This window comes from Strix uralensis, chromosome Z (genome assembly GCF_047716275.1).
Source record: "Strix uralensis isolate ZFMK-TIS-50842 chromosome Z, bStrUra1, whole genome shotgun sequence".
Classification (NCBI taxonomy): Eukaryota; Metazoa; Chordata; class Aves; order Strigiformes; family Strigidae; genus Strix; species Strix uralensis.
In genome coordinates, this window is record NC_134012.1 from 66,035,210 (window position 1) to 66,051,508 (window position 16,299).

At 46.2% G+C, this 16,299-nt stretch overlaps 1 protein-coding gene across 1 annotated transcript; it reads left to right on the forward strand.

Annotated features, from left to right (window-relative positions):
• The first annotated feature begins 2,815 nt into the window (after nucleotides 1–2,815).
• LOC141937719 (transcription factor JunD-like) lies at nucleotides 2,816–15,637 on the forward strand. The gene is made up of 2 exons (XM_074855804.1): nucleotides 2,816–4,349; nucleotides 7,582–15,637. The coding sequence occupies exon 1, from the start codon at nucleotides 2,819–2,821 to the stop codon at nucleotides 4,277–4,279; it is 1,461 nt and encodes a 486-aa protein (XP_074711905.1). The 5' UTR covers nucleotides 2,816–2,818; the 3' UTR covers nucleotides 4,280–4,349; nucleotides 7,582–15,637.
• The last annotated feature ends 662 nt before the right edge of the window (nucleotides 15,638–16,299 follow it).

Sequence of the window (16,299 nt, forward strand, 5' to 3'; positions counted from 1 at the left end):
TCCCTCCAATCGGGCCGCAGCCTGTGAGCGCGAGCCGAAGTTCTCCCCGCTCCGCCCCCTTCCCTGCGGCCGTGCCCCGCCCGCCCTCTCCTCCACCCCCCCTCCGCCTGCACATCTGGGCAGCGGCAGTTGCGGATGCCACCCATCGCCTCCACCCGGCCTCCCGCGGCCGCGCAGGACCACCGTGGGTCTGAGGCGAGGGACGGCTGGCCTGGCCTGCGGAGACCCGCACCCCCGAGGGCCGCGGCGGTGGGGGCCGGGGCCCACCCTGGGCCAGGGCCTGCAGAGGCCGGCGGAAGCGGTGCTCGCGCTGCGGTCGTGCCTGCGGGCAGGGAGACCCGTCAGGGTGCTCTTCGTCCGGGCGATGTCCGGGGCCCTGGCCGGGGATGCTCGCCCCACCCGGCAGGCAGGGCTTCGGGAGGGCTGGCGTGCGCGACGCGGTTGTCACAGGCTCAGGAAGCTGGCTCTGCGAGAGCCGGAGGCTTTCCAGGATCTCTTCAGCAGTAAAAGGCGGACGGGTCGGGGAGAAGAAAAAGAAAACAACAGAAAGACCACAGTGCGATAACACGGTTGCCTAAGGATGTGTAAAACAACTCTGTTTCTCTCACCAAAACCTGGCTTGCAGGTATATTGGCAAATATTAGATAACAATTGAAATAAATTGATCTGTTGTTACAAGTAAGTTTATTTCAAGCAACTTCTGCATTTTTCCATTCTGTGGGCTCACCTTCAAACTCTGCATTAGATCAGCTAGTAAAACCATCCTATATAACTGACCAACAGGTCTTGTCAGAGGACTGACATCTCTGTTGTGTATCACATCATACCTAGAATTTCTCTGTCAATGACTCCAGAGCCAAGTCAACCCCCCCAGCTTTTTCTCTGTCCCCACCCAGGACCACATTCTCTTTTCAGTCTGCTTTCTCTCTCTGCACTTGCTTCGTAAGGGAAAGCAGAGAAGCTGTACTGACTTTAGCTTGGAGGCTGCAGCTTCTCTGCCTAGACAGCCCTCTTTGCCCAGCTGCAGAGAAGGTACTAGTCACTGCCACTTGCTCACCCAGGAATATGACAGGAAAAGCTTGTACAGCAAGCAGCCACAGGAATACTTCCACAAAGCGGCTTGCATTTGCTGATTTCACTACTTGGTGTTGCCTGAACACTGCTAGCTCTGCCCCTCTCCTGCTAGGTTAGCCAAGAGACAAGGAAACAAAAATAAGCTCTTTCCAGCACCACCTTCCATATCAACAGATATTCTTACTCCTCCCCTATCCACACAAATGCCTCTGTTTCTGACTTTTGCCTGATAGCTTTCTTCTCGCTGGAGTCCTGCTGCTGTCAGTTCTCTGGCCAGCAATTCTGCCACAGCCTCAGGGAGTGGCAGAGTGGGGCTGGCCCACGGGAAGATGAGGTGACTGGAACAAATGCAGTGGCCCTCACCAGCCCAGGGAGACTCCTGTAGCACCTGAGCAGGGCAGGCAGAGCAGGCAGTAGTGGTTGGACCTACTGACACACCCAGATGTGGCAAGGTGATGAACCATGTGCAAGGTCCACTCAGGGAGTCCAGGCAGGAGCAACAGGAGGTGACGCCAGGAACAGAATTGAAAACACAAGTCCAAGGTCCACCAAGGAGCTGGATCTGGAGAGATGAACACTTGCAACATAGCTGGACAGGAACTGAAGGCCCTGAGTTGAAATGGACCTCTCACCCCATGAGCAGGGTGTGTAGTTGGGGGTCTCAAGGTAGGTGAGTCAAGACATCAAGGCCTCAGCTAGTGCGCTTAGAGTCTGGTTCTCCTATCCATCTGAAGTGGCATGTCTGGGGTGAAGTCCTTCCTAACTTGACATCAGTGTCCTTGTCTCTCCCCCCACCTCTCAGTTTTGCAGCAAACAGTGGAGGAACAGTGTGGCCATGCACACTGTGGAGCTACAGCAGAGCTCAGCAGCATCACTAGACTCTAGGAGAAGAGTCATTTGGTTTTGATGTGCAGGGAGGAAGTGTCTGGGGAGAAAGCACGAGTAGGTTGCAGAAGGGCAACACCTGAGAGGATGCTGGTGGATCCCACCATGGATGGGGAGAACTGGTGAATGTAGATGAGGCCCTTAGTCAGCAAGCTGATTTAAAAGAGAGCTTTCAGCAGCTCTCTCAGGATCACTTTATTATCCCCAGCAGAAGGGATTTTTAAAAGACTGGGTGGGAAGTGATTTTCTCATCCTGTAAGAATTATGGAGACTTGGAAGGGGGAATTGTCTCAAGTGAAGATAACAAGTAAATACCACCCCTAAACTGAAAAAACATACTTCACGTTTCAGTAACATTGAAAAGACGTCTAAAGCTGTTTCGAACCATTTCCATAATTTTTCAGAAGAAAAGCTTTGTCAGATCCATCTCCTTCTTGCTAGCGGCTGTTGCTTTGACAAGTCGGCATGCTGAGCGTTTCCCCGGCAGACTTCCCATCCCGCGTTGTCGGGATGCGTTAACCCTCGACACCTGCACTACCCTGTGCTCGTCCATCACAGACCCAACAGCAGCCGCCGCGCGTGGGCTTTGCTTTCTTTCCTCCTGCAGGACGTGTGTCGCGGCTGGAGCATCCCTGGGTGATGCCCACGGGAAGCCCCTCGTCCCTGGCGAACCGCCGGCAGCGCCTCCTCTCCCGCTTTACAGCCCCGGGGCGAGTTTTCGGGGGGAAGCAGGGCGAGTCGCCCACGGACACCCCACCGGGGCAACACCGTGGCTGCGGCGGGAAGCCCTTTCGCGCAAGCGGGGCGGGCGGGGGAAAGCAGCGGTGGGACCGGTGGCGGCGGAGGGGAGGTGGCGGCGATGGGGCGGGCAGTCGGCGGGCCTGGGGCGTGGCGTGGGGCCGGCGGCGCCAGGAAGCGGCTCAGTCCCCGCTGCCAGCCGAGGGCGGCCGGCCCCGCGGAGCAGGCGCCTGGCCCGGCCCGCTCCGCACCGGAGCCTCCGCCGCCGGCCGGCGAGGGCGGCAACATGAGCGGCGGGCGTAGCGGGCGATCTGCCGTGAAGATGGAGGCGCCGTTTTACCCCGAGGAAGGACTGGAGCTGCTACCCGACTTCGTGCCGCTGCCGGGTTTCGGTACCGCAGGCGGACCCGCAGCCGATGCGGCGGCAGCGGCGACAGGGCAGAAGCTGCTGCTGGCCGCCGGGAAGAAGCGGGACCAGGCGGCCGCCGCCCCCGCGCCTCTGCCGGGGCCCTTCGCCCTTCGCCCGCCCGCCGGCGCCCGCGGCAGCGCGGCGGCTCTGCGCTTGCTACCGCCGCCACCGGCCGCCGCCGCCGCCCCTCCGCCGCCCCCCGGCTCCGTGGAGCCGGCGGGCGGCGGCGGGGCGGCGGTGGCGGCCCGCGGCGGCCCGGAGGCCGCGCTGGGCTCGGCCGCGGAGCTGCCGCTGCTGAAACTGCCGCCAGCCGCCGACCTGGAGCAGCTGCTGATCCAGGGGGGCGCGGGGCTGGGGTCCGGCAGCCCGGGGCCGGCGGCACCCGGGGCGGGGAATGGCGGGGCAGCGGCGGCGGGGCCGTTTCTCTACCGGCAGCCGGTGACGCAGGAGCAGGAGGGTTTCGCCGACGGTTTTGTTAAGGCCCTGGCCGACCTGCACAAGCAAAACCAGCTCCTGGCGGCGCCGCCGCCGCCGCTTTCCACGCCGGGACCTTGCTGCACCGCCCGCCCGGGGCCGCCGGGAGCCCCCGCCGCCGCCGACCCGCCGGCCGTCTACACCAACTTGAGCGGCTTCAACTCCGCGGGGCAGCTGAGCCCTTCAGGCAGCGCCTACCCTGCCGCCTCCGCCCCCCCGCCGCCGGGCCTGGCCTTCGGGGCGGCGGGTCTGGGGGGCGGTCGGCTGCCGCCGGCGCGGTCCCTGGAGGAACCGCAGACGGTGCCCGAGGTGCCGCCGTCGGCGGGTGGGGAGGGCGGCAGCAGCGCGCCGACGCCGCCGTCGCTGTCGCCGCTGGACGCGGAGAGCCAGGAGCGGCTGAAGGCGGAGCGCAAGCGGTTGCGGAACCGCATCGCCGCCTCCAAGTGCCGCCGGCGGAAGCTGGAGCGCATCGCCCGGCTGGAGGAGAAGGTGAAGGCGCTCAAGGGGCAGAACGCAGAGCTGGCCGCCACCGCCAACCTCCTCCGCGCCCAGGTCACCCAGCTGCAGGGCCGCGTCCGCAGCCACCTGTCCTCCGGCTGCCACATCAACACCACCGGGCATCCGCCGTCCGCCGCCGCCGTCCAGCCCCGGGAGGCACCCCCCGAGGCGGCCGCCGCGCCGGAGACCAGCGCCTGCTGAGGAGGGACGCCCCGCCGCCGGCCGGCCCCATGCCCGCCCGCCGCCGCCGCGGCGGCACGGCGGGACCAAGGTGCTGCCCGCCGCCGCTCTTCTGTTGTTATTATTAATTATTTTATTTATTTGCGCCCGGAGAAGGCGGTTGCAGGAGCCGAGTGTTGCTAAGCGTTGTTTCCCGAGGTCTCGGCAGCGAGGGTCTCCGTGGGTGGTTTTGGGGCAGGTGGTTGTTTTTTATTCAGTGAAATACTTGAGGTCTGTAGAGATTTCGGAAATTAAGGGAAGTCCTGTTTACAGAAAGATTCAACTTTATTTTCATGGGGGATATAAAAAGTGTGTTTCCTAATACACCTTACTGAACTGTATAGCAATGGATAAGCTTTTCAAACTTAAAAAAAAAAAAAAAAAAAAAGCCAGAATCATACCCTTTTGAAAAGATGTGCGTGTATATATTTAAAACATGCATATGGCTATGTATATTTTCTTGGTATTGATAAAGAACTTTTTTTAAAATACCGTCTTTCTCTAGAGCTTTAATTTGCCATTGAGAGTTAAGACAACTATGTGGGTGCTCTTGCACTTAGACGGCTTTGATTTTAAAATTGAACCCTGGAGGGAAATTATTTTTGTTGTGAATCTTAAGCAGGATGAAATGCATTGCTGACTAAGTCATGTGAAAATACTTTTCTAAACTGTACGCTCCATATTTCTTGTGCCAGTGCAGACTTGGGGCATTGATAGTTATTTATTGAAACTTGAACAATTTTGGACGTTGCCTAGACCTTATTTTTCTAGATGACACATTAGTAGAGAAAATGGTTACTTTGGCAAAAGAGCTTTACTTTTTTTTCCTTCACTGTGTATATTCCAGTAGTGCTTGCTCTTTACATAGTATAGTAACAATTCAGTGCTATACAGAAAAGGGCTCAGATATGGGGTGGGTTAGCTATAAAGGTGGTAATTCTATTGTATTCTGTTCGAATAAATTGCAGAAATATTATGGAGAAGTAGATTTCTTTTTCAGTAGAAATCTGTGTATCTTGCTTCTTGGCCTACTTTGTTCTAAGGAAACTTTCTGCAATACCCTAGAGAGAAAGAGTCAGCACTAGAACGTGAAATGGTTTTCTGGTTGGGAAGAATTGGTATGATTTATTTCTTTGTCAAGATTTTATGAGTAGAAGAGAAGAGCAAAGGAACTATTTCCTCTGATTAGACATAATCCTCAATAACTTTTTGAAAGCTTTAGATCCCTCGCTCGGTACTACTGCCTACCTTGCTTCTGCTGCACCTGTGTATTTTGAGCATAACCGCTAGCGCAGCACTGTCGAGCCCTGTGGCGTGGTGCAGTGGGAAGGGTCTGTCGGAGTGTGACTGTCAACCCACCGGAAGCCCCTCAGTGCGGGGGCTGTAGGCCGGGCCTGCTGCTGGGGGAGGGCAGGGCTTCTCCTGAGCAGATCCAGCGGCAGAGCGGGACCGCTCCCCTCTTTGAAACTGTGCTAAAAACTCTGCTTGAACTCAGAGGCAAAACTTATATGGGGATATGTGTCTGTGCCAGCTGGTGAAAATGGGGGATTATATGAGGAGCCGAGGGGGCATAGACATCTTTATGTGTACAAGCCATTGCTCAGATCTGTTAAACCCACTCAGGAGCTGTTAAACATCTCTTCTTTCTTCTGAAGGCTACACTTGATGCTTTGAAATTCAAGAAGAATGGGATAGACTCACAGTTTTTCTTGCTTTTATTGGGGATACGTGAGTGCTATCTGTTCAGAAACTTGCACTGCGGCAGTCAAGTGTGTGAGCTTTTTCTTTTAGTGCATAGTCATTCCTGGCACACGTGAAATGATATGACAATGTGTAGTAATTCTGTTATTGTAGCTGAGATGTTCTGAGAATATTTCTTTTCTTATTGCATATGCAAATTAGGTAGAAGCCATATTAATCATTGTATAACTGTTTAATCATGTCACTGGAGCCTTTTTCGGTCGTTGAAATGATTACCTTCTGCTGTTAGAAATACTAATGAACAGACGAAAAATTATTTTGGTCTTAACACCGTTTTAAAGACTTCTTAAAGGCATTGTGAACCATACAGCATACAATCTGTAGCAATGCCTGTTATATAACTGGGTGAAAAACAACTGTTTTTTACTATAGGGCAGGCATCACCTATCTGCAAAGATGCTGCAAGACTGGAGAAACTGATAAAGACATTTTTCCCCCCACGCACACTTAACACGCTTTCCCTAGTGAGAGAAGTAATGCTGCCTGGTAGATACATTGATGTGAGATGCTTAGCTTTACTGTATGTGTGGTGAGGTGGGTTTTTTGTAAAGAATCCTGGAAAAATTCATAAAAATTACATGGGTGGAGACTGCTGTTTCAGTTCTTGTATTTGTAAATGAGTGTAGGGCTAGGTAAAGATCTTGTGGTAGGACACAGGACAGTGATAAATGCAGCTGTGCAGTACTTGTTCTTTACTTATTTTGCCATTTCTGGTCAGAATAAATCAGTGATGTCAAGGAGAAGTGGGGGATTCATAAGACACAGGAAATCACTGCAATTTCCCTCCCCAGCCACGAGCAGGTCTATAATGGGCTATAACCTGTCAGGGCTATAATGAGCTCACCTTTTTCACCATGGTAATATTAAAGCTGGAAACCACCACACGTTACCCCTCTCCCATTTGGACTTTTTGCAACAGCAGTCCTGCATCCAAGCCTCTCAGAGATCTCATGTGGTAACTTCTTCGATAACCTGCTTTATGTCCAGCTGACATCTGTTAGGTGGTAGAAGCACTGACAGGCCAGCCTGTTACCCTGATGACTGATGAGAGGTTACTAGTGACGCTGGCAGATCCAGCTGTCTGCCAGAGGCTACTATTCTGGTAGTAGAGTTGTCCAAAAGAAATGTGTTTTCTGTAGAGTGACAGGTTACCTTCATAAATGCCTTCTTTTATCTGGTATTTAGGCTAAGACACAGGATCTAACTCAGGCATGACCAAAATCTGAGAATACTATGGGGTGGTTGTTTTTATTCACTCTGTTGATTCTGCTAGATGTTGCTGCGTCTGTAGCAGAGATAAGCATGGACAGCCTAAGCACCTAACAGTTTAAACCAATGTAACAAGACTCAGGAGTTCTTGCCTGCTGCAGCAGTGAGGCTGGATTGTTACTGTCTTCTAAAATGTATCAATACTCTGACTTTTACGCCTGCAGTAGTCCTAAATCATTAAATATGGCTTCTTTATTTTGTCCTGCCTTTTTTCTTCTGTTTGTTGCAGCATTTTTCATGTCTATTTCTTTTAGGTTTTGATTTTCTGCCTGAAGCTTTGGTCACTGTGAGATGCTGAAAGACAGATTCTGGGTAAAAGTTTTCCAGACTGTTTATATGATTTGCATTAATGTAGCTACTTTTCAGTAACTGCAGGCAAGTTGGCTGTATAAGCATCACCATAAAAAACAACAAACACCCCCCACCCCCCCCAAATCAGTTTATGTTCAGTGGAACCTCAGCACTTCTTAGCATTTTTCTTCATTCTTCGAAACTGTACCATGTTCTGTTATACCTGTGCACATTATTTGCTAGTCCTTGCAAAGATTCTCACTGCGTGACTTTATTTGCGGGCTATCCTCATGCCCTTCTGATCTGGTTTTGCATTCCAGGTGTGAACCCATGACAAATAAACATCCCTCTTTGTTTCTTTGCCCTAGGTGTAATCTCTGCTCTGGAGATTATGCAGTCCCTTCCATGTCTGTTTGGTTGGTGGATGCTTGCCCCTGTGCACATCTCGCTTGCTACTCATCAGAAGATTCTGAATGCACTTGAACCAGTGTCTTGATCTAGATGTGAAGTGCCTTCCTATTTAGGTGCTACAGCAAAATAATTTGATTCATAAATTACTTTCATTTCTTTGAATTGTTATTAGATGGGAGGAGGGGTGTTTGTGGTGAGGGAAGTCTTGTTCACTTCTTGCTTGGGCAGAGGGAGGAGCTCCCATCAGATCTGCCCCTGCAGGGAAAGTACTCTGCTACGATTGGTTCAAATTATGTCATTACTGGAAAAGTTGATTGGTTTTCTCTTCAACGTAGAATGGGTAGTGAAATGTGTCAGTATCACAAGGTGTCCAGATGGGCCCAGGTCGTTATTACAAATTTCAGTCTGACTCCAGGTCAAGCCCATTTGGCAGGCTTAGAGAGCAATTCCCAAAACATGAGTACTGGGCATACTTTGAGAAATGAAGGTGTTTGGGGATGGTAAGTCCTGATTACGGAGAGGGGTGATTCTGGTGATGGTGGTGATGATATTTTTGTCATGAGCCTCTGATGGTCTTGCAAGAGGTAAATACCTCAAAGGATTTGGACTCTTCACTGCATGTCATAAATCACTATTGACTATCACGCACAGTTCAAGATCAAAGGGTGGCCCTACTACAATTCGCTGTTATCTTGGTTCATGTTTATGTCATTACTAAAGGAAGAGTCATGAGGCATCCTTTTTTTTTTTTCATTTAAATATCTGATTGACTGTGTCTGTCTCACCTTTGATGAAGGAGTGATGTCCCAAAGTTAAGCCCTGAGGCATTCTCCACTTTGCAGCTGTTAAAGTGTTAAACCAATTTCTAATCAGTTACATAGCTGAATGATACTTTCCAAATTATTGTATAGTGTTTTCTGGTGGTGTCTGATGTACAGATACATGCTATGGCTGAATTACTGGTTGTGCTGAAAATAGTGACTTGGCTGCCATAACCTGAGTCTTGGCTATTTGAATCCAGTAGTAGGGAAAATTTCTCTATTTCTGAAATTAATGTGCAAAGAAAAACCCTATCTGCTTGTAACAGTCATTCTTCAATGCATTTTATGTGTTGTCCTGATTCTGGAATGTAAATTGAAAAAGTGATGAGATACATTTTTGTTTATTCTTATGTGCAGCTGAATTCTTAAGTGCTGCTGAATGATTTTGTTCTTTCCTTACTTGATTCTCTAAGTTTCTATGTTTAGCAAGTAGACAAATTGAATTATGACATATCTGTGTACATATTTGATTTGTACAAAACCATTTCCATTTTCCAAGTATTTTGTTTTCAGTTTTGCTGTAACCAAGAATGGGTGTTGAAGAGTTCCAAGGCTGTTTTGACACTCTTTGGTTGCTTCATTTAATCGGTATTGTGTGCAGTGACTGTGCATCTTCCAGCAGAGGTGCAGTAAAATCTGTCAGGGATTCACCTTTTTTAACATTTAGCGAGACCTGTGTCAGCAGAAAGAGCCTTAAACAGAAATCTTTCACAGTGCATAATAGTTCTGCAAATGTTGACTGATCCATCCAATGCCACAGTGACTTGCTGTGGGGCTGCATTAGGGTTTACTGTACCTGAGACAGCATGATAAATGTTCCTGTAACAAACTGCAGAATCTAAAGTTTCTTATAAACTTGTTAATCTTGCTGTACATGGTGAAACTTTACTGTAAAGATGAATTAATGTTGATGAATTAAATCTTAATTTATGGAGACTTAGGCCATTAGATTACATTATGGGAGAGAAGAGATCTTATTAATTCTCAAGTTACTTCTGTGTTTCAAAGATCTCTCTCTTTTTATCCTGCCTATAAAGTGGCTTTCAGCTGTTTGTGCTGTGACACTTCTCTCTTCATAATGGCTGGTATTTACTCAAAGGCAGGACAGAAGCAGCTTTTGTGTGAAGTGGTCATGTGTGACAAACTAAATGTAGATTTCTGAAAAACACTACAACAGTGAGTGCACAGTGGAGAACCTGCTGTTATCAGTGTGTTGCTAAGAGAGTATAGAAACATATACACCTAATTCATAACAAGAGCGGCTTTCCAAGACACCATCCTGTTGACTTGCTACAGGCATTGATCCTTGCTGCTTACTTTATTCTGGAAGCAGTTTTCCTAAGCTGTTGCATACCAGAAGGTTTACTTTCTGTGACAACATAGTCACAAACCAGATCTCTGCTTGGATGTTGAAACAGTCCACTGCATGTAGGTCAACCAGAATGCCATGCTCTAGCTGTCTTCTCAGGGTCTTGCTGAGGAAACAGTGGCAGGGAGAGGAAGGAAACCAGTCTAGGATCTGTATCTTCACACCAACGTTGTGTTTTGAAATACAACTTTCTGTTGAGTAATCTTGACAAAAGTATGTCACTGATGTAAAAGCACTAAATCTTGGTCTTGTGCCTGCAGGGGACATGAGTTCTTGTGCTGGAGTTCTGCTTTGGGTGGTGTCCTCTCAGCTCAGTACCAGCCACTGATACGGGAAAAGCCATCAAATCCAGCCTCTATCAACAAATTCTTCTGAAGCACACAGATACCTGCAAATACATGTCAAAGTGTTGTGCACAGACACTAGCATGCATAGAGAAGGGCATGGCCAAATGGAGGGACTGTGATTTTCTTAGCTGCAGCGGTACACGATGGGGCATCTTCATATTCTTTGTCATGGTTGAGTTCTTCGAGAAGAAAACTAAGCTGCAATTCTGTGTGTGATTGCAAAGTTATTTTTTAGATTTCCGGTCAAATTGGTGGACTGTCAAATCCTCCAAAACTAACACAAAAAAGATCATTTATTTTAAAGTCACATTTAGCCTTAATGTAACCTGAAGTGCTGCAGTTCATATGTAGTAGTTTACTGCAAAGTGAAGGGAAGGTTATTATAAATAATGTTTGCAAGGGAGTCACCCTAAATAATTACCTACCTGCTGTTTGCTTTTTTGTCTATTATCAGAAGATCTGTATCCATAGCACAGCTAGCTGTAAATTGAGCTTTGCTCTGAATTTCTAGTACTAGTGATAAACACGGTCTGCAATAGTTTAAGGAGTATGTGTGCTGGCTAAATGGTTTTTCTGGAGGAATTATGATTTCTGTAGGAATGCTTTGGAGTGATGGTTGACTGTGAAGGCTTGCTAACCCATGAAGATAATAGATATGACCAGTTCACTGTGCCCTAATACACTGCTAGATTCTGATATTTACTACACTGTTGATAAGATTTAATACTACTGTTACTGGTTAAGAACTAGTTCAGGGTGGAATTGTAAGCTACCTAAATAAGGTCCACACAGTCCAGAGAGATGTGTCACTGGAGATCAGTAACAGACCCTCAATCCCATCCCAGAAAAAAAATCTTTGGTTGCAGTCTTTGTTGGTTTTGGTTTTGCAAATTTGGTCACTTTTCTAGATTAAGTCCTATTTTACTCTTCCCTTGAAATTTATTTAAATAAATTTGAAAACCTTTCTGCTGAGTACCTCGAAGCATCTCTTGCAACTGTTCAGTTACAGTCAGTGAGATTGTGGTATTACTTCTGTCATAGATGGAGAAAGCTGAAGCTGTTAAAAGTCAGGCTTCTCACTGCATCCCAGTTCTTAGACCACAGACTGAACATCTGAAAAAACATAACCAGTAGCTTGAACTCCGCAGAGCTGTTTGATGACGTTTTCTTGTCCTCTCCAGAAAGCTTTTCACTGTCCTGAGGGGTGCCTGGCCCTCCTGCCTGACATGGAAAATTGACCTTTAAGAATGAACAGTGTTAAAAACCAAGGCTTATAAAGATAGTCTTGGGGTTCATGCTGAGCCTTTTGAAGGATAACATGTTGAGGAGAACCTTTCCCACACCTCTGTTTCATAAATCTCCAGGTTTTCTTGTAATGCAGGACACAAGCAAAGGTTAGAGGACTGTTCCAGAGAGTGTATTTAGGATACCCTCCTTCTTTTTCCCTAGTAACTGCTAAGGAAAGATAGCAGTAGAAGATACTGGTATAAAACTTGCCCTTCTTGATGAATAGAGCCAGAGGTTGAACTCATGTTTTTTCCATCTTTTACCATTCTGTCTTTTAATATCCTTCATGGAAGAGTGACAGAAATAGTAGGAAAATACTAACTACTGGAGAGTTAAATTATCTTGTTATATATATAATATGTCACATAAGCTATAGCCATAAGTAGCTAGGACACCTATTCTATTTACAGTCTGCAGCGTGACACCTTCAGAACAGGGATTCTTAAAATGCTGCCTAAGTGTCATTACCAGTCCAAACCATTTTGTGCCAGTTACTAAAATGGTGTTGTAAATCCTTGTGATGTTTGAAAGTCTTTCTGGACAAACTATAACTGAAATCACAGCACAACCTGGTATGTCTAGGGTATCTTTGTGGTATGATACCACTTTCCCAGCAGGCCAAAAGCATGTAATAATTTCTACTTTTCTATTGCTTTCCCCATGCTAATAGAGATGATAGCTGGAGGAATCAGCAACATAAGAAAAAACAAGGAATCCACAGAAGAAATAAAATTTATCTCTGGTACAGTACTTAATGGTAATATTTATTGTATGTTTAAGTGGTGGAGAATTAAGATTGCTCTTCAGAATGCTTTTTAGCTTATTTTTGTTTTGTTATTGCTGCTTAAGTATCTTCTAAAATTTCTCTTCTTTGGAAACTGTGTCCCTCCCTGTTTGGCCTGATGAATGGCAATTTCACACTTACCCTTATTTATTTAAAGCCATGGCAACCACCATACTGAAATGTCATCAAGTAAAGTCTAGGTCTGAGTGCTGACTGATGATGCAAAGGACTGCTCTCTAATAAAATGCAGCCTGTGAAGGATGAGCTCCAAAAGGCAGCTACGCCCTATCTTCAAGCATTTGCTCTAATTTCAAGGCTTTCCCATGTGGTGTTGCTCAACATGTAGCAAAACAAGTTCTTGCGAGCCCCTTGAGCATTCCTCCATATGTAACAGATTAGATATTCAGGCTTTGTTAATTTTTTCCTCCTCCCTTCCCCTCCTGTCCCCAAAAACCCCCAAAGCAGGAACAAAAACAAATCTTTGTTGCAAAGCACTATTCGTTGATCACAGAGACACAGTGCAGTTCTGAGCGTGAGCCATCAATGTAAACACTTTTTCCAGCAGTGATTTGGCTTTGGTTTTGCACTTAGCTACTTCGTAGGGCACAAAGCGAAGGGAATAAGTGTTGCAATATATTATTGTGCAATTCCTGACTTTCAAGTAGAAAATGATGAGCAAGCCTTGTATGGGCCTCTCACCCACCAAAATTTGGCCACTGATTCTTACCACTCCCACTCTTCTTAATTAGGAATGGATCTACTGACTTTGACTTCTTAAGGTCAAAAGGAGAGAAGGTTAAGCATCTTGAGAGACTGCAGTATGAGAGCTATTCTGCCATGAAAGGCCCTGAGCCTCCTGGGCCTTAAAACTCAAGTTTATCTGTTACATTAGCTCTAGTTTATGATGTCTGAAAGTAATCCTTAGGCTCCCGATGCAGGGTCTTACCAGGAAAGGCAGCTGGGTCTGTATTGCTGAATAAGTCTCATTGGTGAAGTAGCTCCTCAGCTCTCCATCTTTTTCAGTCTGTGGAGTTGGAGAACGTTCTTCCAGGACAGTTTCTTTTTCCTGGAGTAGCTCATCTAAGGCTGGCTTATTCTTTCTGCAGTTTCTGCTTAGACAGAAAACCTTCCTGAGGTTCAGGGGACCACACATGTGCCGTTGCTGTGTGGTGTTTGTCATGACTTATGTTGTATCACTCAAAATAGACCCCCTGAGAAAGGATCAGCTCTGGATAGGTGCAGGCTGGGAAAGGTTAAATCCATCATTCTTTGAGCATTATGTCTTTGCATCAGTTGAATAGAGCAACCAACTCCCATCAGCTAAAAAGGAAAGAGCTCTTGGGCAATAGGACCCAGCTTTGGTTGTGCTTGGTGCTTTCTGATATCTGGTTCTTGCTGAACTTCCGTAGGGCCAAAAACGCTTAATGCCCCTGCAGTACCATAAGCCTTGCAATATCATGGGCTTGGGCTGCTGCTAGCATCATGCAAGTCCTGTGGTCCTTATTGGGATTACAGTTGTGCCACATGCTGATCAACAGACCAAAGGGACCTCCTGAAAAGGAGAAGCAGCCCCACCCTGCTGTGTAGCCACCAGCATCCCCAAGCTCTTTTTGTCCAAAAGGAGAAGTGTGAACAAACTGCCAATTCTTACAGCTTTTGAATCCAAACTGGTTCTTCAGGGCTGAAACTTTCTTGTTCAGGCTAGATGTTCAAAACGAAAGGTGGAGACAAAGCAGTTCAGTTTTGGCTTTGCTTTTCCAGCAGCTTACATGCAACTAGTGGGTGGGTGGTTGTCTGCCTACATCCTTTCCTGGGTTCCTGTAAGTTGGGTTTATGTGTACCTTCTTATTCTGCCTTATTAAATTAGCTGGCACAGAGAAAGCCTCTGAGAAACCCTTTCAAAATCTCTGCTTAGGTAGAATTTAAAAAAATTACAGTATTTAAATAGATTTAAAAAAAACCCAAACAAACAAAAAAACAAACAACAAAACAAATGACTTTGTGAGGATACAGAAATACTTCCCCTTTTTTAAAAACCTGATTATTTCTGGCAACTCTTCAAACAGGTGTGCTGTTAAGGACAGTGCACACAGATGGAGGTAATAATAGTGAAACTAAATTCAGTAGCTACTCGTTTGCTGGATTTGGTCAGGAGAGGTTTATCAAGGACACTTCTGACAGCTTTTCTTCTGATAAGGTGATTTTTTTTTATGTAAACAGAAGCTACAGGGCTTAATAATATACAACTGAGGATTATGTCCATTGTGATTTTTATTTTTTTACGTTACTTTTACAAACTATGTAGTATTATATTCAAAATACTTATTTCTGAGGCAAAGTGGATGATACTAGTTGCACTTGATTGTAAAACATTTTCTTAATTTAGTGGTGTGTTTAGGAGAATACTGTAACTTACTGAATATACAACAGTGATAACTGTGTTTACAATAATTTTCCAATTCCTACTGTTCAGTGGTAGCCAACTTGTTTAAGAATTAGAAATAAGGCATACTGTGATTGGCAATGTTGGAAAAATTAACTCAATGCTGCTACCGGTAAATACCGTGGCATGGATACCATGGGTTTAAATGGCAGCCGAATTGTATTCCAAGCCTCTGTCTTAAGTACTTATGACTAAAAGGCGACTTGCCTTGTGCTCATTTATGTATCCTTGTGTGTAGTACATCAGTTAGAAATCTGTTAATTATTGATTTGTAACACTAGGACCTTTATGGAGATCACAGTGGGTTTTTTGTTTGTTTTTGTTTGTTTCTGAACAGACACTTAGACATTTTGGAATGTATACCATTGATCCTTGTGCTGGAATTGTTTACATGCAAAAAGGTATTTATGATTTTTTGCAAACTGCAATGTGCAATTTTGTACATGTGTTTTAAATTAAAGAGTTTATAGGGAAGATATTGTATGTACAGTACTTGGACATGAGTATTATTTCTTTGATATAAATATCTAGAGGAAAATAAAATTGCTTTATATTCATATTTTTGGCTGTGTCCTTCATTATATTTCAGCAACAAATTTAAAAGTCAGCTTAGGGCATGGTTGTAATTTTGTTGGAAAATTCAAGAAGAATTCGTTGATTTGGGCTTTTTTAAAAAAATATTTTTTAATCATGCTTAATATGCTCCTTCTTTCAATTGTATCAATATTTTGTAGTGCAAGGAAGGAAGAATTTCTTCTGATAAAAATGGTACTCTTCAGGATAACTTGCCTATACGCTAGAGCAGATGCAACTCAAAACCTAAACTTCTAAAAAGAGCAAAAGAGGAGAAGAGAAAGTCCAGCTCTAGTAACATCAGATTTTAGGCCATTGCTAAGAGAAACTGACTGGAGTTGTCAGCACTGTGGGATGGGACTCCAGTTGCTATGTCTTGACTTTCCTGTGTCAGCAGATGAGTGATGGTAAAAACTTTTTGCTATTTAAACTGTTCTGAAGCCATACCTGGAGCAAATCTGTTGGATAAGGCTTTTTCTTTCCCATGATTGTTCTTATGCCCGTTACATCTTGACGTATTCCCAAAGGAGAGCTCCTCAGCAAACATCGCCACATGCTAAAAACACTGCTGAAGTACCAGTTGAAAGCTCCCCTGCTCTGGGAAGGCAGCCCTGCCTTCTGGATACATCCTTCCAAACTGAGTGAC

What these genes read in the sequence shown, in the direction of transcription:
- LOC141937719 (XM_074855804.1), top strand. Translation starts at nt 2,819, where the DNA reads ATGGGGCGGGCAGTCGGCGGGCCTGGGGCGTGGCGTGGGGCCGGCGGC.